This window comes from Notolepis coatsorum, assembly GCF_963971535.1.
Source record: "Notolepis coatsorum genome assembly, chromosome: 5".
Taxonomy (NCBI): Eukaryota; Metazoa; Chordata; class Actinopteri; order Aulopiformes; family Paralepididae; genus Notolepis; species Notolepis coatsorum.
The window spans coordinates 145,749,369-145,771,405 of NC_140169.1; the positions used below are offsets into that span (position 1 = coordinate 145,749,369).

At 43.0% G+C, this 22,037-nt stretch overlaps 1 protein-coding gene across 1 annotated transcript; it reads right to left on the reverse strand.

Annotated features, from left to right (window-relative positions):
* Positions 1–805: 805 nt before the first annotated feature.
* riox1 (ribosomal oxygenase 1) lies at positions 806–19,159 on the reverse strand. Its single transcript, XM_084313833.1, has 15 exons — positions 19,074–19,159; positions 18,731–18,892; positions 16,994–17,130; positions 16,165–16,264; positions 15,298–15,411; positions 12,840–12,946; positions 10,856–10,963; positions 10,327–10,361; positions 9,333–9,511; positions 8,749–8,853; positions 5,563–5,704; positions 3,228–3,348; positions 1,384–1,483; positions 1,216–1,302; positions 806–1,118 (listed from the first exon to the last, which is right to left on the reverse strand). The coding sequence occupies exons 1-15, from the start codon at positions 19,155–19,157 to the stop codon at positions 1,056–1,058; spliced, it is 1,644 nt and encodes a 547-aa protein (XP_084169959.1). The 5' UTR covers positions 19,158–19,159; the 3' UTR covers positions 806–1,055.
* Positions 19,160–22,037: the final 2,878 nt, after the last annotated feature.

Here is a 22,037-nt window from a genome sequence, read left to right on the forward strand (position 1 = left end):
TTTAGATGTGCTGCAGCATATCACTACGCCCAGTGGTGGTGGTTCGTCAAGAAAATAGTCCAGCCTATGTATCCGCTTTGAAAATTACAATGCATCATATTACGTTATTTCTACATGTGGTAAATACACAAGTCACAACACGTAAATAAGACACATTCGAGTTGTTGGCAAGTGTATTTTGTTACCTTTGATGGTAGCATTGGTAGGCTAATGGTCCGCATCTACTTTCAGTCATTGTAAGCTAGCTAGTGCACCGTGGGTCGCTGTACTGCACGCACAGAGATATAAGGTTAGCTTCTTGTCAGACTCTGGAGAAGACAGCAATTTCCCCCAAAAAGTTGGCATGTTCCTTAAGTCATTACTATTACTAAACACAGACAGATGTTAGTTTGGGGTAATTGAACAAAAGAAATATTATAGCCCAATTTATTTTCTGTATCGTAGAGATTTAGCATTTTTGCTTTAGTTTCGGACATGTTCTTGGTGTCAGACATTGGGGAAATAATTATTTGATACTAATTATCATGTTGGAGGCCTAGGATCTGCTCAATATGAAAAATATAACCTTTGTTTTGTGTCTTTAGGGAACTGAAGCCGGGCGAGGAGGTCACATGGAAGTAGCCTCTCCAGCCCTGGAACATCTACTGTCCTCAACCTGTTGTGTGAATGATGGTCTTTACCGCTGTATCTTTATGAGTTGTATCAACCAATAATAAACATGTCCCTTTCACACCAGAGTAACTCGTCCGTCATTGATCCGTGTGTACGTTCGGGTTGGTGCCTTTTGTCGTTTAGTGTAATAAACAACTTGAATTCATCTTACCAAAAAGTTTTATTTTATTTGCATACTTGTCAAGGAAGCAAATTTTGTGAATGTGCTTGTCCAACATTGACACATGGCAGGTTCAAACACAGTTCTGAAAACAGAAGATTCTCCTGGACAGTAAGCCACTCTGGGGGGGGGGGGGGAACAAGTTCTTGTCGGGTACATTCGAGCATATTTTATGAAGACAAACTGACGGGAAATATTTTCAGAACTAGGAAAAAGTGCTGGATCACTGCAGAGGCTCTGACGTGTGGATAATCCCTCGCTCAAACAGCAACTCAGCCAACTCAATCTGGGGGGGGGGGGGAAGAGATACATTTACTATTAATAAAACAAACATCTGAATTATGCAATAGCATATTTTAGCTTTTAAGATTTTAATGACATACCTTGTCCTGTGACGAGTCACACGGCAAGCTTCCCACCTTTACAAACTCGGGATACGCCTGGATCAGAAACTCTACGGCGTCCGTGTGCTGTGGAGGAACAACGGTCATTAAGCTACCAGTGTCGCCGGTAAAACATTTGAGAGTCACTTGGGATTTAACAATTCATACCTCCGTTTTGACTTCAAAGCTCTTAAGCTCCTCTTTGTGGTAAACCCTCGAGTTGTCCGTGGTGTAGTAAAGGTGAACCATCTCCCCGTCGCTGCACAACCTTGGGGGGGGGGACAGAAGGCTCACGTCAGACACTGCAGATGTAGATAGAATAGAAATAACTTTATCCCAAGGGAAATTCGGCACTACACACAGTAAACATTTAGGTAGTCATGTATATACATTCTAAAATGTACAGAAATATACAGCAAGTGTACAGTAAAAGGTGTGATGTAGATGTTTAAGTTCCCTCATCACATGACATAAGTCTTGCACCAATTGTCACTTATGCCAGTATCTGTCCCAACAATGAACAATTGTTTTATAGGTATGAATGGTATCTGAGATTGTAAATTGCCTGGAAAATGATGAGTCATCCTGCACATGGGGGGCGTATACTCATTTTCCATCCAATGAAATGCTTTCTAGAATGACATTTACAGCACATGTACGTACTAAGCTAGCACTTTAACTAGATTGAACAAATGTTCAATGTTAGCTTGCTAGCTACAGTTGTTAACGCATGTTGCCAACATTAGCTTGCTAGCTAATGGGTTGACCGTAATGCACACTCGGCACTATTGATTGACCACTGTAAAGGCCAATCAATATCCATGACATTACAGGAAACGCATAAAGATGTGGAATCAAATGGCATTCTGCTAGCCGTTTCATGGAGACTTCAAGAGCCTGGTACTGCAATACTGTCAAGGTTATGAGCTTGGTTCCCACTGGGGGGGTGGGGCCACCCAGCTATATGCACATACCTCATCCTATAGTCTACCCATATAACGTTAGTACTCTTTACATACCTGTATGATAGCCATGTAGAATAATTATATTATACTGTATATACCGTATATATATATATTTATCTACAACTGTTGGATATATCTGCATATATCCCTCTTCACATACCTGTATATATTATATCTGTATATCCCATACCCAATCTTACTCCAGTATGACTTAGTAACTAACATAGTATTTATACCTGCATCACCTTCTATGCCTATTTATACCTGCATCACTGTATAACCTAATTATACTGTACATACATCAGTATTACATTATACATCAGCATATATTACCAGTAGCTTGTTATAGAATAGAAATACTTTTATTATCCCGTGGGAAATTTGACACTGCAAATCGCTCAACATTTAAACATTTAGACAGAACAGGTCACGAATTAGAATAATAAAAACGAATCAAATCAAGTTGCCTAGGATAAGAGTAGAGTCAAATAGAATAAAAATTGGATAAAATATACAGTAAATAAATACAGTAAAAATATACTGAGGTCTACCAGTAGGTGTAATATTGCACAGTGCCGTTTCAAACTAAGTCCAGGAAGATGGTAACTGCCACTCTGTGCTCAGTGATTCTGATGGCTGTTGGAATGAAGGACTTCCTGTGCCGTTCAGTGCTGCATTTGGGTAGTGTGAGCCTAGCACTGAACATGCTCCTCCTGTCAGCCAAGTCTGTGTATAGTGGGTGGGAGGGGTTTTCCCTGATGGCCTGGAGCTTGTGTAGTCCTGTGTCATACCTAAATGTCATATAACTGAATTGTATAGAAACAACTCACCAAAAGTGACTATTGCACAACTGATTTGACAAAAAAATCCACCAAGGGGGGGAAACCCCACCTTCACCCCCCTCCCTCCCTCCTCGCCATACCTTGCCTTTTACTGAAACGACGCCACTGGATGACAATACATTTAGAATCTAATCCAATGTATACAGTCCTGCAATGGCACTGTAAGGTAGACAAAAGCGTCCACTAAAAGACGGAGGTGGTATACCTGGCACACCCGGCGCGCAGTAGCCGGACTCTGGTCTGGCTCTTCATGACGGCGCCCACGTCCAGAGCCTCTCCATCCTCCCACCTGGCAGGGGCTCCCTGGACACTGCTGGCCAGCTCCTCTGTGGAAGACGGCACGAGCGAGTTGCATTTAGCTGATTTAGCTTTTATCAAAAGCGTCGACTTACAAGTTCTGTACGACAAATCAGCAGGAAGCTGAGTAACAATGATCAAACAGTGCTGAGACTTGGGTGCAGCAGTGTTGAGTGCATAGACATACAGTAAGACATTGGTATAGTAGGAGGAGTGCATGGTAATATTAGGACAGTAAAGTGTTTTTTTTTTGTTTAGTCGACAGCGAAAGATGTCCCGACTGTGGTTGGAAGTTCGTTTCACCGTTGCACGGAAACGTGAGAAAGACACTCGTATTAGGGTTGGGTACCGAACTCTGTACTTTTTAAGGGTACCGACCGAATTACATCGGTACTACCGAGTACTGATTCACACTTGATCAATCGGTAACACATTTCGGTACCTTTACATGTTTAGTATAAGAGTGTAATATTACTAGACAAGAGGGAGCCTTTTCCACAAATATATATATATATTACGGTCCCGTCTCTTGGGTCTTTGGAAAGACCAGACCAGGTCAGAGGAGTTTTGATAATATTTACTGAGGATGGCCAGTTAATGTTGATATTTAAACCGAATAAAAAAAAATAATAACTAGTTTGTGTGGTGTGTTAGAACAATAAATAACAAAATCTTCTAAATAAATAATGTTGAAATGACTTGTTTTTTACAAAAAAATAAAATTATCACAGAAAGAGTACAAGAGTACCGTTGGGTACCAATACAGAATTCCAGAAACTGGTACAGGTATCGGTTCAAATGTGAACGGTACCCAACCCTAACGTGCATATGATATATCGCCGTTGTACGCATTTGAATATACTGTACCATCAACTACACTCACAGCAGCACACACATCTACTCACTTTAAATAAACACTCACCGTAGCACCCACTTTACTCACTTCAGACACTTTAACACTTTGGCTGCCATGGGTTAAATTCATTATCAACCGTAGGTTGCCGGCTCTATTTGTCTATAGAGAAAGTCCCCTTCTTTGCAGGGCTATAACCTTTTAAATTCTATTGCTACATTGCCATTATTATGGCCCATTCAAAGTCCTATATGTATTGTTCATTGTGTAGCAACGTTAAACTTTTTCATTCACATATTCATAGTAAAGTATGGTCTAATGTATAAGTATGTTTTCATCTCTTTCTGCAGCTTTCTCCAGAACGTGATCTATAGCCCCAAATACATTATATTGATGATGCAATACAGTTTTATGGCAATCAGCGCGATATAAAAAATTCCAACTAGACGTACTTCTAGAAGTTACTACACGTCATCTGATGTTGACCGGATGGGCTAGGGGGCGTTTATAATTCAGTGGGCAGCGTTATACCAATCATCTAATGTGGGTCAAATGTTGATAATAGCAGTTAGTATCGAAGACGGTAACGTTACACGCTGAAACTCACCCCAGTCTCCGCGCGCCGTTGGGCGATCATCGTAGAGTAGAAGTCTTATCATTATGGGATGTAGATTTACCCGGTCCATCTCCAGCTTGTATAATGGTATATACGTCCAAATCATGTTGTTTATCGAGTTATTGGCAATCGATCGCTATGTAGTGTGTCGAGATCGAGTCCCGGGACCTATTAGCGAGTGCCCGGAAGTAATACGGCCGTCCAGCACAACCTCTACGGCACTTCCTGTTAAGCGATTGCGCCGATCGGCCACCAGATGGCGCTCCTGAACCGCCAGAGAGCTCAGTGGGTCCTCCTGGTGGATCTCAGGCCAGCGGAGGGGACATATGAATCCGATCCCAGATTTTTGAAATATTGATATTAAAGACGCTGTAAGGCGTCTTCGGCAACTTGAGCATGGCCGGGAATGACGTATTTAGGCGTTTCCCGGCACCCAAAGTGTTAACACACTTTATATTGATTGGTAAAGAGATTTGCACTACAATTCATACCTCATTGCACCTTACCTAAGTTGTACCTCATCCCATTTCTGCATTGTACTGTATAGTGTATTGTACTGTAACTCATTGTTAACAATTTCTTACTCCGTATTGTACATATATTGACTGAACACTTTTTCTTACGTACTTTTGACTTTCTATTTTATACTTTTTATCTATTTTTATCTAGCACACTCTCCCAGGAGCTCATAACAGGGAAAAAAGCATTTCATAGAAAAGTATTCTGTATTTTTTTTACGACAACTAATAAAGAAACTTGAACGTGAAACTATACCTGGCGTGAGCATAGGGGGCAGGCAGTCGTGGAAGAAGCTCCTGGCTTTCTGGTCCACGGCGGCGTCCACGGGGGCGTAGGTCGCCAGCTTCTTCATCAGGCTCTCGATCCGGGAGAAGAACTTCGGCCTGCGCGGGTCGTCCTGCACCACGGACACATCGCGTCGTTAGTGGGTAGTTAGTTGCCATAGCGACGATGGAACGACAATGATGATGATGATGTGTCCCACCTACTGGGTGTGTGTGTCCGACTCTTAAACCACCAAAAGCTGCACGGACTACAACGTATGCCGTATATCGTGCCAGTTACGGTACCCTGTGTATACTGCACCTTGTGTATACGGTTTACTTTTACTCTTATATATATATTCAGATTCAAATTCTTTATTGCCTATATTTATTGGCTATAGTTATTTATTGTAACATACCATAACGGATAGGGCATACAGACCCTCATCGGCACCTTTGTTTACACAGTTTATTTTTCTCATATATATATATATATATATATATATTCAGATCTAGTGTTATTGCCTATATTTATGTATTTCTACTATTACCCTGCCCATACCTGTACCTCCCCCATGCCGCCTGAATTTCCCCAAGGGGATCAATAAAGGAATACCCGTACTTTTCGCACTATAAGCCGCACCTGACTATAAGCCGCAGCAGCTAAATTGAATGATGTGTACATATATAAGCCGCACTGGACTATAAGCCGCATGTGTTTTAATGTTTAATTACCATATGTAAGGAGTGGAGCCTGCGGCTTAATTTGACTCAACACGGGAAACCTCACCCGGCCCAGACACGGAAAGGATTGACAGATTGATTGCTCTTTCTCGATTCTGTGAGTGGTGGTGCATGGCCATTCTTATATTGAGCTTTAAGTTCCCACCTCTACAGAGAATGACTCCCATTGGGACACAATACTGTCGGACAAATAACATTAACTCATTTACAAGTTGTATTAAGTTTAGCAAATAAGGGAACAGATAAATAACATTTCAATGCAGTAAAAAAAGCAATATTTCGATTTTCGGGTTTTGTCCACATATAAGCCGCACCGTTATATGTGACCGCGACCAGTGCTTTAGCCCACATGTCCAGATTTTTCCAGATTGTGAAAGTACAGAATGTAAGCTTTCAAATGATGTGTCATACTTTGAAATCTGAGAATGTTTTGAATATCATATATTCATTTAAATCTTGTAAAGCAGTCTGTTGTCTAGATTACTCAAGGGGAGAAAATGCCTCTTAAAGATGTTCACATTTCAGCTAGTTTGGGGGGGGGGGGGGGGGGGGGGGGGCGTGGACAACTACCCTCACCTGAATGCGTCCATTGTTAACGTTAATCACTCTCTCTGTGTGAATAACTTTACCTGACTCAGTGAATCTGAATCCCAACGCGCAGCTCTATTCAGATGCTAAAATGTACCCAGCCCCCACCTCTCCTCTGTGGAGAGAGGACAAACTGTTTCAAACCAGCCTTTTTTAAACACAGAATTCTTACAATTAGAGTTATTATATCTGTTCGCTGTTATACTAAATATGTTCTTCAACTCTCGAACTGTATTTATATAAAAAAATAAAAAAAAACACAATTTTATTTTTATTTTTTTTGTATTGTGTCCGTCTGTCATTTCACCCTGGCGACTTGTAGGCATCATCACCAGACTGGGTCACATATAAGCTGCAGGGTCGAAAAATGGGGAAAAAAGCCACGGCTTATAGTCCGAAAAGTACGGTATCTTATCTTATGGGTATCATCATAAAGAGACAAGTTAAAGCAAGGCGGCTACGTGGCGTAGTGGGCAAGGCGCTCACCACGAAATCTGGAGACGCTGGGCTTGCCTGTTCGAGCCCAGCGCTCCACATTTGCTTTCAGTTTAGCTGGTCGTCCGTACTAATACACATTGGCCGTATTAGGGGGTGGGAAACTGATGGGTGGGGATCGGGCGTTGTGGACAGCGACTCCTACAGGTCGGTTGGTGCGCCTGCGCAGTAGAAAGTACAGGAAGTGTCGGGGGCAGCGTGAGCCTCCCACACGTTACTCCTCGCCACTGAGAGATCGAGCTGCGCAGGTGAAAAGATGCGACTGCTGTTACCTCAAGTACCGGAGGGGACTTGTGCTATGTATGACTTAGTCCACATTGCAGCCGGCTTGTGGGAGGCAAGAAACAGCGTTCGTGACAGGGGAGGGTTGAATTGGATGATACGAAATTGGGATGGGAGAAAATATAGAAAAATGGGAGAAAAAGTTAAAGCGATAACATGTAATTGTGGCACCTGCTGGCCACGAGCAGTACTGCCTCCGTGTTTACAATACATTTCCCACAATCCGTCTTTTTTTTTTTATCCACTTTTTCTCCCATTTTCTATATTTTTCTCCCATCCCAATTTTCGTATCATCCAATTCAACCCTCCCCTGTCATGAACGCTGTTTCTTGCCTCCCACAAGCCGGCTGCAATGTGGACTAAGTCATACATAGCACAAGTCCCCTCCGGTACTTGAGGTAACAGCAGTCGCATCTTTTCACCTGCGCAGCTCGATCTCTCAGTGGCGAGGAGTAACGCGTGGGAGGCTCACGCTGCCCCCGACACTTCCTGATTCTACTGCGCAGGCGCACCAACCGACCTGTAGGAGACGCGGTCCACAACGCCCAATCCCCACCCTTCAGTTTCCCTCCCCGTAATACGGCCAATGTGTATTACTGCGGACGACCAGCTAAACTGAAAACAATGTGGAGAGCTGGATTCGAACACGCGAACCCAGCGTCTCCACATTGGTGGCGAGTGCCTTGCCCACTACACCACCTAGCCGCCCCCACAATCCGTCTTTTAATACCCCATCGCGTCCGTGCGTTTTTCTTTTTCTTTTTCCTCCACGCAGACTTTCTGCAGAGTGGATTCTTGGCTCCTTGGCGGTTGCATATTTGTTTTCTATTGTTGCCGAAAATACTGTGTGCCGTGCGCGGAGAAACTCGATCACATCTCGTTCGTTCCAGGCACACTAAGCTGGTCGTCATGCCAGACCATTTGAGACTATATAGCAAGCATAAAAGTGAGTGGTGTGTTGAAGCGCCAGTGGTTGTCATTTGTTCTGTATACGCTCCAGAATCTAATTAATTAATAGAAAAATTACACATTATTGCTTTAAGAAAACATATATATTTCAGAAGAGTACCATGTCGGAGTTCTGTACGCCCATGTAGGTCAGGTAGTCCAGGGGCAGACCCTGCCTGTACTCCACGTCCTCCTCCATCGCTACCTCCAACGCAGCCGGGACCACCTGCAAGTCACATAGAACCGCTTTAAGCTGCAGGAATTTAAAGCATTCTTTTGTAAAACTAACCACCTTAAATAAATAAAACCTTACTGATGTACTGAGATTGTTAGACTGAAAGTGGCCCAAATATGATTTATCTGTGACTCAGACGAGATTATTTCACAACAGTGTGAACAGCACAAATCACATGGAATATGATCTTTCACTTTCTTCAATTCTCAAGACATTTCAAGCATCAACAATGTAACTTTTTTTTGTAATGAATGCTTTTGTTCCTGGAAATAACGCACAAATATCTAGCTGTTAGCAATGACAGCAGTCGGCTAGCTTGCTTGTTTGATTATATCACATTCGCCGTCAAGTCAAATGTAATCATATCGAATAGCAATTTTGTGAATTTTGCCCATCCCCATTACATATTAGAAACATTCCGATCGCCGGTAGTTAGCGGTTTCTTGAAAGAAAGCGGCAGAATAATAAACCTTGGTCAGCAGTTCTCCCCAGCTGTTCTTCTGGTACGAGGAGACGGTGATGTGAAGGGAGTGGGCGTCAGGCAGGCAGTCCGCCTGGTGGATGAATCCTCGGGGGAAGTAGAGCAGGTCCCCGGGCTCCAGCACCACGTCCAGCACGGGCCTCCCGATCTCCTTCTGGCTGAAGTTAGCTGTAGGCAGGGGGAGAAGAACCGGCAAGATGAGCCACCAGACTAACGTCTATCAAGATGATCCATCAGATGAGCCACCAGACTAACGTCTATCAAGATGATCCATCAGATGAGCCACCAGACTAACGTCTATCAAGATGATCCATCAGACTACCGTCTAATCTATCAAGATGCTCCATCAGATGAGCCACCAGACTACAGTCAATCAAGATGATCCACCAGCCTACCGTCTATCAAGATGATCCACCAGACCAGACTACCGTCTATCAAGATGACCCACCAGACCAGACTACCGTCTATCAAGATGACCCACCAGACTACAGTCTATCACAACTGATATGACCTGGATATGACCGATCTGGACAATTGACAGGATAATCAATCGAAAAGGACTATTAAAATCAAGTAACTTCAAAGTAAAGTGTTTTTAGGACCATCTAACAGGGAAGAAAGACTCAGGTTTTAAACTGTGACAGTCAATATCTGTATCGTCATTACCTGCATTGCTTTTACCCTTTCCTATTCTCTGCATTGTTTTTAATCCATTTTATGCCAATTTTATGTCTATTTTACTGCTGTGAGGCACTTTGGGCTGCAATTCTTGTATGAAAGGTACTATAAGAATAGTTAATTATTATTATTATTATGTAGGGGGAAAAGATTATCGACCATGAGCTACATCATGACCTATCACAATTGACCTAAGCAACAGCTGTCATTGGAGGATGAAGAAAAGAGGGGGGGCACCGGGGGAGGGTTCGAGATAGGTCAATCATGTGACCAAAACTCAAAGAGGAAAATAAAGCGGTACTTACGACTTGAAACCACAGGCAAGACCTCTTCTCCTGACCTGAAACGTTATGGAAATACAACATCTTTGGTGAATTTCTCACGAGGTCGGCACCAAGTATATCACAGGTGAGGATAAAGTCATACAGCGTAAAATCAATGATATTGTTTTTACTTAATATAGCAAACGTGAGATAATAAAACAAGCTACATTGCCGTCAACAGCTGGACATCTGCAAGTCGCAGCAGGCTAACGTTATTTCCCGTGGCTGTGCTGGATTTATTTTCCGTTCTCCCAGCTGTTCGCCGGTTATGCTACCTGGCTAGCTACCTGTACCCAGCATGCCGTTCAGTGGTGTAACTGTTAATAGGGTCCCCTCTCAATACACTACACACTCGGTAGAAACAAGGGAAAATATATGTTTTGAGACTAAACGATATTTGCATTAACTATTTGATTTTTTATAATTAAACTATTTGAATATTGGATAACCCTAATAAGGTTATATTGACCCCCCCCCCCCCCCCCCCCCCCCCCCCCGTCTTCTAGCTCACCTAGGGGCGTAGACTCTCCAATGCTTCTTCCCTTCCAGCTGAATCACAAAGGCCTCAATGTCGTCATAGTGTGGCGCGAAGCCTTGGGTTCCAGGTGGCGTCAGGTACCTTGAAGAGACCAAACATTTAAACATCACCTCCAGGTGGCGTACCTTGAAGAGACCAAACATTTAAACATCACCTCCCTGGGTTCCAGGTGGCGTCAGGTACGCCTAAATACTTAAGACAACAAATGTTTATTTCCGCATCTCCGATTGGCCAGGTCATTTCTGGTCATGTGACATGTACGCCCAATCGTGGGACCGCAAGTTTCTACACTGGTTAAGCTTAGGCGCTCTTTCGAAGTTGGTTAAGGTTAGAGTTTGTCTTAGAGCACGGCGATAGAACGCCAGGTAGTTTGCAGGCTGTTAGACCCGGAAATAGGCGCAGAACTTGCTGTCCCACGATTGGCGCACATGTCACATGACCTGGCCAATCGGAGCGCAAAACTCGAACGCGGAAACAAACATTTGTTGTCAAAAGTATTCACGCGTCAGGTACCTTGAAGAGACCAAACATTTAAACATCACCTCCAGGGGGCGTCAGGTACCTTGAAGAGACCAAACATTTAAACATCACCTCCACACGTGTGTTTTAACACTTTAAAAACATTTTGTATATTGAATAGCAGTTCACCTTTTCATATTAGATCTGCCCCCAAGCTGTGGAACAGTTCACCTTTACATACTAGATCTGCCCTCAACCCTAGCGATGTTTTAAGTCTTTGTTAAAGACTCGCCTCTTCTCACCGGCTTTTCATTCGGGTTGAGTTGTACATCTGTGCATTTTATATTGTATTTTTCTGTTGTGTTTATTTTGTATTGTTATGGGTAGTACTGTTTGCAGTACTATTTCGGTTTGTGTAAATCTTGGGATTGTATTTTTATTAGTATTGTATTTAGATTATTTTTGTATTGTGTGCAGCACTTTTGTCAACCTTGGTTGTTTTTTTAAATGTGCTATATATGAATAAATCTGCCCCTGACCTTGATCTAACAATTTGTTTGATATGATATTTCCACCAAAAAAAATTCAATAAACTACTGAAAATGGCTTAGCAGAACAATTGCTTTCATGCACAGATCACTAGATGTACCAACCTTATAATAAGAGTTTCATGTTAGCAGTTAGCATTTCGCTGAATGACAGTGTGGCCAGCCGGGCGATAGCGACCATGATAGGTTTGCAAGGTTATTTGTAGTGATGCACGATATATCAGCCGCCGTTATATTATCGGCCGATATGGCAGTTTTTTTTTTTACACATCGGTATCGGTTCGATATCAAGATAGGGCCGATATGGGCAGATAAAGAAATATATATATACCATATATATTTTATTTAAAAAAAAATTTTTAACATGTTTTGGCCTTAAATAGTTTCAAAATATCAGTAATTTCTGAAAATAAGTTACAAAGGTAAAAAAACGATGAGTTTTGGAAAATATCTCTTTATTTGATTATCATAAAAAAGTGTTTTCTATACAGAGATATCGACATCGGTAAATATCGGTATCGGCCAGAACAGCAATATTACGGTAATATTGGTTATCGGTCACAATTTTCACATCGGTGCATCACTAGTTATTTGCATCACAAGGTGGCTCAGGATTTGAGGAGGTACAGAGAACCCGTTTTTCCTCCTCCAGCTCTCTCAGTATAAGAGCAAATAAAACACTCATATTTGGCCACGCCAAATGTCCTCACATGCTGGACCAAAAATGGGCTGTGTGTGCCGAGTACGATGCCGCTTAGGGCTCGACCCAATGACATTCTCCGCTCGTGAGCCGGAATCCTCGCAGCTGCTCCGACATTGGCCGAGCATGGGTGGGTGTCGTCGTGCGGAGCTTCGACCATGTGAGCAAGGGGGCGGCGTCCCTTTTCGCAATGGAAGGCGAACGGTGACGCCATGGTTTCGTGTGGATGAGAGACAGATAAGACACTTACATGTTGGCACCAGCCATGCTGCCAAACTGCTCCTGGAGGATGGACAGAACACTCCACATGGTGGAGGAGAAGGCCTGTGGGTTCAGCAGGCGCAGAGAGCAGCCACTCTGGGGCACAGAGAGAGAGAGGGAGGGACACGCGTCAGATGATGTCCACTAACTACTAAACTGAAGACCGTCGTGCGGATGTTTTACCACAGGGTTCCTGCGGGTTTCAACCAGTTACATTTGAGACTTTTACAGACAACTTTGAATTAGGGATGTCCGATATTATCGGCTTACCGATATTGACATTAAAATGTGATATCGGAAAATATGGGTATCGGTTTGCAAAAAAAAATATATATATATATATACATATATTTTTTTTACATTTCTATAATCTTTATTTACCCAGGCAAGCAGGTAAGAACAAATTCTGATTTTATTTATTGTCAAAAGTATGCATAATGTTGTGTTAATTCCACAACAAGAGATATGTAAGGGATAATGTATAGCTACAAGGTCATTGTCGCAAAATAATTGACCGACAGAGTTTAAAATACAGAGGAGCCTCGCCGAGGTGTTTTAAACGTCAGTGAAGGTCAATTATTTTGCGACAATGATCGAGTATAGCTATACATTATCCCGCTTATTACATGGCTAACTTACTAACAATATACCTAATTCATTTTACATCGACAAGACGAGATCAAATGCAGACGCAGTTCTGTTCTGGCTCCGCTGTCATCGTCACACACACTCCGCTGTCAGTGCAGCCAGCAGGTGTGTCTGATTGGCTGCACTGATGCAGTGTGTCAGTGGCCTTGATTGCGAACAGCTGCGCACAGCGGTCATTATTGTTCGGCAGAGGTCAGTTATGTAAGGGATAATGTATGGCTACGAGGTCATTGTCGCAAAATAATTGACCGACACGTAGTTTAAAATACAAAAATGACAAATCGCAGTTGTTCTGTGGCTCTGTCAGCCCAAATAAAGTGATTATTATTATCGCGGGCAGCAGCCTCTGTTCTGGCTCCGCTGACACTCCGCTGTCAGTGCAGCGCTATACATTATCCCGCTTATTACATGGCTAACTTACTAACAATATACCTAATTCATTTGACAAATCGCAGTTGTTCTGTGGCTCTGTCAGCCCAAATAAAGTGATTATTATTATCGCGGGCAGCAGCCTCTGTTCTGGCTCCGCTGACACTCCGCTGTCAGTGCAGCGCGGCAGGTGTGTCTGATTTGCTGCAATGATGTGGGCTTGATTGCCAACAGCTGCGCACTGCGGTCATTATTGAAAAATAATGACCGCTGTCGGGGGGCTATTGACCAATCACAAGCAAGCATTTCGGCGAATGTGAAAACGCCATGTAATAAAGAGTAATAACGAACCTCTGACGAGCGCTATTGACCAATCACAAGCAAGCATTTCGGCGAATATGAAAATGCCATGTAATAAGTAATGTTAATTACCTGAAATGATATCGGTATCGGTTGATATCGGTATCGGAAATTAAGAGTTGGACAATATCGGAATATCGGTAAAAAAGCCAATATCGAGCATCCCTACTTTCAAGTCAAGTCAAGTCAAGAGTTTTATTTGTCACGGCATACAAGTATACAATAAAATTAGGGTGGTCTTTGAATAGAATAGAATACCTACAATAACATTTAGCCGACACCTTTATCCAAAGCGACTTACAAGTTCTGCACAACAAGTCAGGAAGGGTACAACTCTGGCAGTTAAGGGTAAGTAAGATTGTTCGTCAAACAGTGTCAAATTTGTGTGCTATAGTGTTGAGTGCGTCGTAGTAAAGACATATTAGCATAGTAGGTAGTAATATAGGCAAGGCAGATTGCTAAGTAGCAGAGTGCATACTAGTACTTTTTATTCTATTTATTTCTCTTTTTTTCCCCCCCTTCTTCATTCAGATATTGATTGAAGAAGTGTGTCGTTAGTCGACGGCGGAAAATTGGGCGGGTTTCGGCTGTCCTGACTGAGGTGGGAAGTTAATTTACCCGTTTCACGGCAAAATAATATGAAGGAAAATTACTATGAAAGAAGCAATTCCATATGAATTGTTGGGGGAGAACTGCCATTACCGTACAGCTTACTTTGCAGCATGGACAGTCGCCCTCAAACACATTTAAAAGACCTTTTTTTAGACCTACAATTCTGATTATTAAACATAAGACTTTTTAAAAGACCCCAATATGATTTTGTGTTGAGCGTGAATGACCATCAGTTCTCCGTCTCCCCCGACGTGTTTGTATTTGTATGGTCCGTGTGGTTGTGGTAGTGCACACACACACAGACACACACACACACACACCACTGTCACCCCTGAAACTTAGCAGGGGATCCGCCGTATCTGCCGGCTACGATAATCGTGAAAGGGTGTTGCCGGCTCCACAATACGCGGCCCACCGCCGGCGCGCTAGCGGTGAGGACCCCATCCCTGTGACTTTACCTCATAGAAGTCCCAGACGGTGAAGGGCAAAGCTCTCCCTGGGGGATTGTGCGTCTCTCTTTTGTCATTCGTGTAGCTGGTGACATCCAAGTTCACTCCATACTGAACATCATCCTAATATCAAAAATGAAAAACACATTTACCTTAGTTGACCCATATGGGACAGTCTGGCGACATCTATATGAACGATACGAAACACAAGGCGCCTGGGACCAGCCCAGTGGTAGGTAGCCGGGATGGATTCAGGAAGGATGAGCGTTGGGCTTTAAAGTTAGCCCCTCTCGTGACTGTGATGCACCGAGTGAATACACCGTCCCTTATTTATACCTTGTAGAAAAATATCACAATTAACTCTGTCTCGCTTTTCTCTATCAAAACGCTCCTCGTACAAGTATCGCAGAGAAATTTCAAGGGATTTCGGACAGACAAACGCTAGGGTTTGAAAGCTTGGTGTTGCTTTTAAATAATTTTTATAAACTGGTCAACACTGTTTTTTTTCTGGCGTTGGGTGCCTGATGCGCCTGCGCTGTGATCACAGCGCAGCGCATCAGGCAGCCAAAGACGGAAATAAAGCTGTTTTGAGCAGTGTTGACCAGTTTATAAAAAATATTTTAAATGTTTATTAGCAACGGCGAGCTTTCAAACCCTAGCGCGTCTGTCCGAAACCCTCGTGTGAGTACCTTTGAAACTGTGAGTACCTTTGAAATTTCTCTGCGATATGTGTACGAGGAGCGTTTTGATAGAGAAAAGCGAGACAGAGTTAATTGTGGTATTTTTCTATGAAGGTATAAATAAGGGACTGTGTATTCACTCGGTGCATCACAGTCACGAGAGGGGCGAACTGAAAGTCTGGTCTGTGATTCTTACACGTCTGAGAATGCGATCGAACTCCGCTGTGGAGAACAGTCCTTTGTAGTAATCTGGATTGTGACGCTTGACTAGAATGGGCTTCTTTTCCCAGGTATCTCTAAAGGAAGAAAAGGATAGAATTTGTGAACAAATCATGTTCTTGCAAAGATGTCAAACTAACACAACTACCTACTACACTTGCTGGTCACCGGGCTGTTTATGTAACGCAGGAGATTTGAACCCATGACCAATGGGATCCACAGGCAGCCACACTAACCATTAGACTAGACTAGAAGTCTTTATTTGTCATGCCGTTTTAACACACACACGAGATGGGCGACCCACAGGAACACACACACACATGCACTGAGTCGCCGATGAAATGTCTCTGCACTTTTCCCATCCCGTTGTCCTTCCCCCCCATGGGCAGCCGGGAGCAGACAGGCGTCAACGTGAGCCGCGCCCCTGGGGACCAATCCAAGTGCTCCTGTCCGTCTTCGTCAAGGACGAATCTGTTGTGCGTGTTTTTCCATTGGGTTTATCTTATCGGGGGGAAACCCTTGCGAGCACGGAGAGAACATGCAAACTCCACACAGAAAGGCCTGGGAGATACCCCACCTGGGTACCTGGCATCATGGAAACCTGGTCCCCAAGCGGGAATCGAACCCTGGACCTTCTTGCTGTGAGGCGACAGTGTTAACCACTACACCACCGCTCAACCAGTTGAGCTAAAGGGTCCAACCCGTTAGCAGGTGCTAGTTGATAGTCCATAGTTTACAACAGCATAGCTAGCTACATAAACAGTAAACAGCCGGGGGACCAGTAACTATTACACATGCATCCGTACGTGAAGAAGGCATTGACGGGAACAGGGTTGATAAGCCATTGGAACAGCTTGCTGGCTCGCTCCCTGCTGTTGTTGACTCTGGCCAGGTCAGCCAGCAGTGAGCTCAGCGCCTCACCTTCTCCATCCACACACGGCTCCTGCACACAAAACACAATTGATTGATTGATTGATTGATTGATTGAATTGATTGATTGATTGATTGAAAACTTTATTAACAGATTGCAGAATGGGTACAATACAGTACAGCTCAATACACACAATTGTTAAGGGGATGCAGACCAGAGAAAGACTTTCGTCTTGTTTACATCAGGGTCCCCCATTTTCAATTCATCAGGACATATATGACATACATGACATACAGATATTCAGTACTGCTACATCTATACATTTATGACATACCAGATTTGCAAATACAGTACTGTTTGTGATACAGAAGGAGTCAGGAAAAGGGAGTATATACATTTGACGTAGAAACTGTACATTGGAGGAGGTTGGGTGGGGGGGGGTTGGGTACACTGGGATATTGACAACCATACTGGGTAATCTACATTGGAGGTGGTTGGGGGGGGGGGGCACACTGTATATACAAGCAAAACTGTACATTGAGGGGGGGGGGGGGGGGACACTGTACAAACAAACAAAATTGTACATTGGACTATTGACAAAACTATACTAGGTAAATGACTGTACATTGGAGGGGGTTGGGTTAGGATATTGCAGTCTCCCGTAGGTGTCCCTTGAGAGAGGTTTTGAAAGTGGGTAGTGATCCACATTCCTTTACAGCTTTGGGTAGGGCGTTCCACATTGATGTGGCATAATTGCGAAACGTGTTTAGTCCCTTATTTGAGCCGAATCTGGGTTTAACATGATTTGTGGAGCTCCCTCTGGTGTTGTGATCGTGGTATTCACTGACCTTTGGGAAGTATTTTGACATGTACATGGGTACCTTGGTCGTGTAGTGTATCTTGTAGACCAGGCCCATTTCAAGTTGCTGTACTCTGTCGTCTACTCTAAGCCATCCTAGGTTGTCAAAGTGTGCAGGGGTGAGGTGGGTTCTAGGAGTAAGGTCAAGCAGTAGTCTGACCAGTTTGTTTTGAGATGTTTGTAATTTTGTTTTTAGCGCCTTTGAGGTGCTTTGGTACCATGAGGTGCAAGCATAGTCGTAGTACCCCTGAATGAGTGCTCCTGCTAGAGTCTTCAGGGTATTCTTGTTTACCAGAGAGGAGATCCGGTACAAGAATCGAGTTCGTTGGTTGACTTTTTTTATTACATTGGATGCCATTTTGTCACAGGAGAGATTAGCCTCTAGGATGGAACCCAGGTAGGTAATTTCATCTTTCCTTGTGACAATATTGTCACCCACTGTAACTGAGAAGCCGTCGGTCTTGCTGAGTTTGTTATTTGAACCGAAGAGAATGGACTCTTCCGACTGATTGATTGAAAACTTGAATTAACAGATTGCAGAATGGGTACAGTACAGTACATCTCAATACACACAATTGTTAAGGGGATGCAGACCAGAGAAATACTTTTGTCTTGTTTACATCAGGGTCCCCCATGTTCTATTCTTCATAATGACATTTATGACATACACAATATACAGATATACAGATATAATAATCGAATCATCTAATCTATTCATGACATACAGTACTGTTACTTTTGTGACATTTGTCACCGACTGGAACACCATCGATTCAAGAAAGCTGCTTCACATCTGGACGGGTCCCACATTACCTCTGCAGCTCTCTTATGCCCATTAGAGCCCTCTTCTCTGTGTGCCGATTTAATGGCCTTCTTTACCGAGATTCTCTTCTTGTTGGGCTTTGCGATCGGTTTTGCGATGGCTTTTGAAGTTGCAACACCATTCTCCTTTCGCTTTCTCTTTTTGGATGTAGCCTGGGGGGGGGGGAGAAAGGCATACTGTATTATTACATGAAATAACATGATGCGATCACATCGCCATTGGTTTAATAACTAGTAAGTGCAAATTAGGGCATACTCAACTACCCCTGGATAGCCATAGCTCACATCAAAAAGCAACCATTTACTGTAAGACTTATAAGTAAGTTAATGTTACCTGTAAGGGTTTATTTGTAGCGTGAGGCACTTCTGTTTGAAGTGATTTGTACAATTCAAACGCAGACATGTGTTTTTTCTCCATGTTTCATGTGACACGTCATCAACGTGGGACCGACACGTATTTAAATAGTGCAAGTTAGCGCCATCTACACGTGGGTTGTGGTATCGCTGTCTTTCCTGCAGTAGTGAAGATAACAGTTGAGAAAGTAATTTACAATATGACCCAGAATACGAAGAAACTCCGTTCGATTGACTATTTTATGTTTTTATTTTATGTTTTTATCAATGGAGCTAGGGTTATGGTTATGGGGGAAATGTGTTAGGCTTTAAATCTTTCATTGTATCTTCATTGTTGAGTATTAATTTTGTATTTCCTTTATGCTTTCAGTTTTTTTCTTATTATTTTAATTGTATTACTAATTACATTCTGTACAGTATGTGTGTTCTGTGGCCATTCATTTGACAGCTAATGGGGATCCTAATAAAACATAAACATAAATGTTTCCCTGCAGGCAAAGGATTTGCTAAAGAAAAAATCGACATCTTGCCCAAACCTAGCAAATTAATAAAATAAGAAAAGATCCCCTGTAAGCATTTAGCAATAATTTCCCTTTAAGATTACTTGTATATATATATATCCACAATTTCCACATCTGTCTGTACATACCTGCAAATAATGATTTTACATATCTGTATAGTGTATACTATATCTATATCTTTTTTTTTTATCCACTTTTTCTCCTCCTATTTTTCTTGTATTTTCCTCCCATCCCAATTTAGTCGTTATGCCAATCCCCCCCTTCCTGGCCGTTGTGCGCATTTGCCCCCTACTTGCCGGTCTAGGAGCCCTGAAGTCTATCACATGCTTCCTCCGATACATAGGAGACAGCCAGCAGCCTATTTTCACCTGGCAGCGAGGACTCTCATTGGGTGCGTGTAACGCATGGGAGGTCACACTACCTCACCCAGATCCTTTCCTCGCTGTGCAGGCGCCCTGACCGACCTGTAGGAGTAGCTGTTTACAACGACCAGATTACCACCCACCGGCTTCCCTCCCGCTGACACTGCCAATTGTGTCAGTATGACGACCGGCCAAGCCGGAGGCACCGCTGACAGCTGGATTCGATACCAGTGTCTCTGCGGTGGTAGACAGGCGCTTAGTCCGCTGCGCTACCCGGCCGCTCTACTATATCTATTATATCTGTACATATTATAATATCCCTTACCTACTCTTACTAGTTACGCTGCTGGCCAGTATGACTACTACCATACTGTCTTTATACCTGTATTACTGTACATATTAATACTACAACTCTGTACATATGTACCTGATTAGCACTCAGGCAAATCTTTCCTGTGGCAAAATGGCATCCAATGTAATAAAAAAGTCAACCAACAAACTAGATTCTTGTTCCGGATCTCCTCTCTGGTAAACAAGAATACCCTGAAGACTCTGGCAGGAGCACTCATTCAAGGGTACTACGACTATGCGTGCACCTCATGGTACTAAAGCACCTCAAAGGCGCTAAAAACAAAATTACCAACATCACAAAACAAACTGGTCAGACTACTGCTTGACCTTACTCCTCTAATCAATCAAGCACTATTACTCAGTAGTACTATTTCATATATTTTATACCCAGTTTAATCACCTGTACATTGTATATTACTATTGCACTTTACTGTTACATTTGCACTCTGGTGTGGGATGCCAAACGTATTTTCGTTGTAAGGCACATGCACACATAGAGCCCAAGGGGTGCTTGAGCACCTGCCCTTTTGAGCCTCATAAAAAAGTGCCATTAAAAAAAAAAAAAAAAAATTGTATTTGTTTACCGTTACGCATATACATTTACATTTACATTTAGTCATTTAGCTGACGCTTTTATCCAAAGCGACTTACAAGTTCTGTACGACAAGCCATCAGGAAGGGCACAACTCTATCAGCTGAGCAACAATGTTCATCAAAGTGTTGAGTGCTACAGTGTAGGTTAGTTTATTAGGACAAGTGCATGACAGTACGGTTAGTTAGGGTTAGATTTTCTTTTTTTTATAGTTTTTTTTTTTTTCAGATAATGGTTGAAGAAGTGCGTCTTTAGTCGACGGCGAAAGATTGGACGTGATTCGGCTGTCCTAACTGGGGTGGGTAGTTCATTCCACCATTGTGGGGCAAGGACTGAGAATAGGCGACTTCTCTTTGATGACCCTCCCGGAGCTTGGATAGGAGTAGGTCTGAGGCGGCCAGAAGATGCAGAGCGTAGGGGTCTTGAGGGTGTGTAGTTAGAGACCATTGACCGGAGGTAGGCGGGAGCGGTTCCCTTTGCCGCACGGTATGCTAGGTTGAGGGCATATAGACTGCCCTTCCAACTGAAAAATGTCAGGAATTTTTTAGAATAAAAATATTAGGTAAGAGAGAGAGATGCCCCATATTCCATTGCAGTTTGCACGGCCTCCTCAGCATGCCTCTCCGCGGACCTATATATTTTATGCATAGCGTGGGTGATGATGATGATGATAGAAACCGCTGTGGCCCATACAGTTGAATGCTGGTATTACACTCATTGAGGGACACGAAGAAGTCAAGTCCGATGGGATTTGTGAATCTCAAATACAAATCGTGATTGGAATAAAAAATGCATTTATATTAAACAATACAGAATATACAGCACTTCTTGGGTCTGTAGGGTAAGCACTTATTCCCTCCCCCCTGAACATTTATGGAGATGTATGGGCCTTTTAAGTCAGTGATAAAAGTGTCTTTCAAGGATAAGTGAGCTCCTGCACTGATTATTATAGTTCAATATTCAATATTTGATCACCAAAACGTCCCGAAAACCATAAAAAGGGGGCCCCCCCCCCCACCCGAAAAGGGCCCTTAAAAACCGGGCTTGCACGCTTCGAGCGCTCGGTTAGATAGAACACACACAGGTATAGTGCCCTCTTCAGCCTTTGAGCACCTGCC

Excerpts from the sequence above, each read along its gene's own strand:
- riox1 (XM_084313833.1), bottom strand. The coding sequence starts at position 19,157 with ATGGAGAAAAAACACATGTCTGCGTTTGAATTGTACAAATCACTTCAA. Across the intron at positions 15,412-16,164 it reads TCGATCGCATTCTCAGACGT|GATGATGTTCAGTATGGAGT; the intron begins GTAAGAATCACA and ends TTTTGATATTAG. Across the intron at positions 1,303-1,383 it reads GCTTTGAAGTCAAAACGGAG|CACACGGACGCCGTAGAGTT; the intron begins GTATGAATTGTT and ends GTTCCTCCACAG.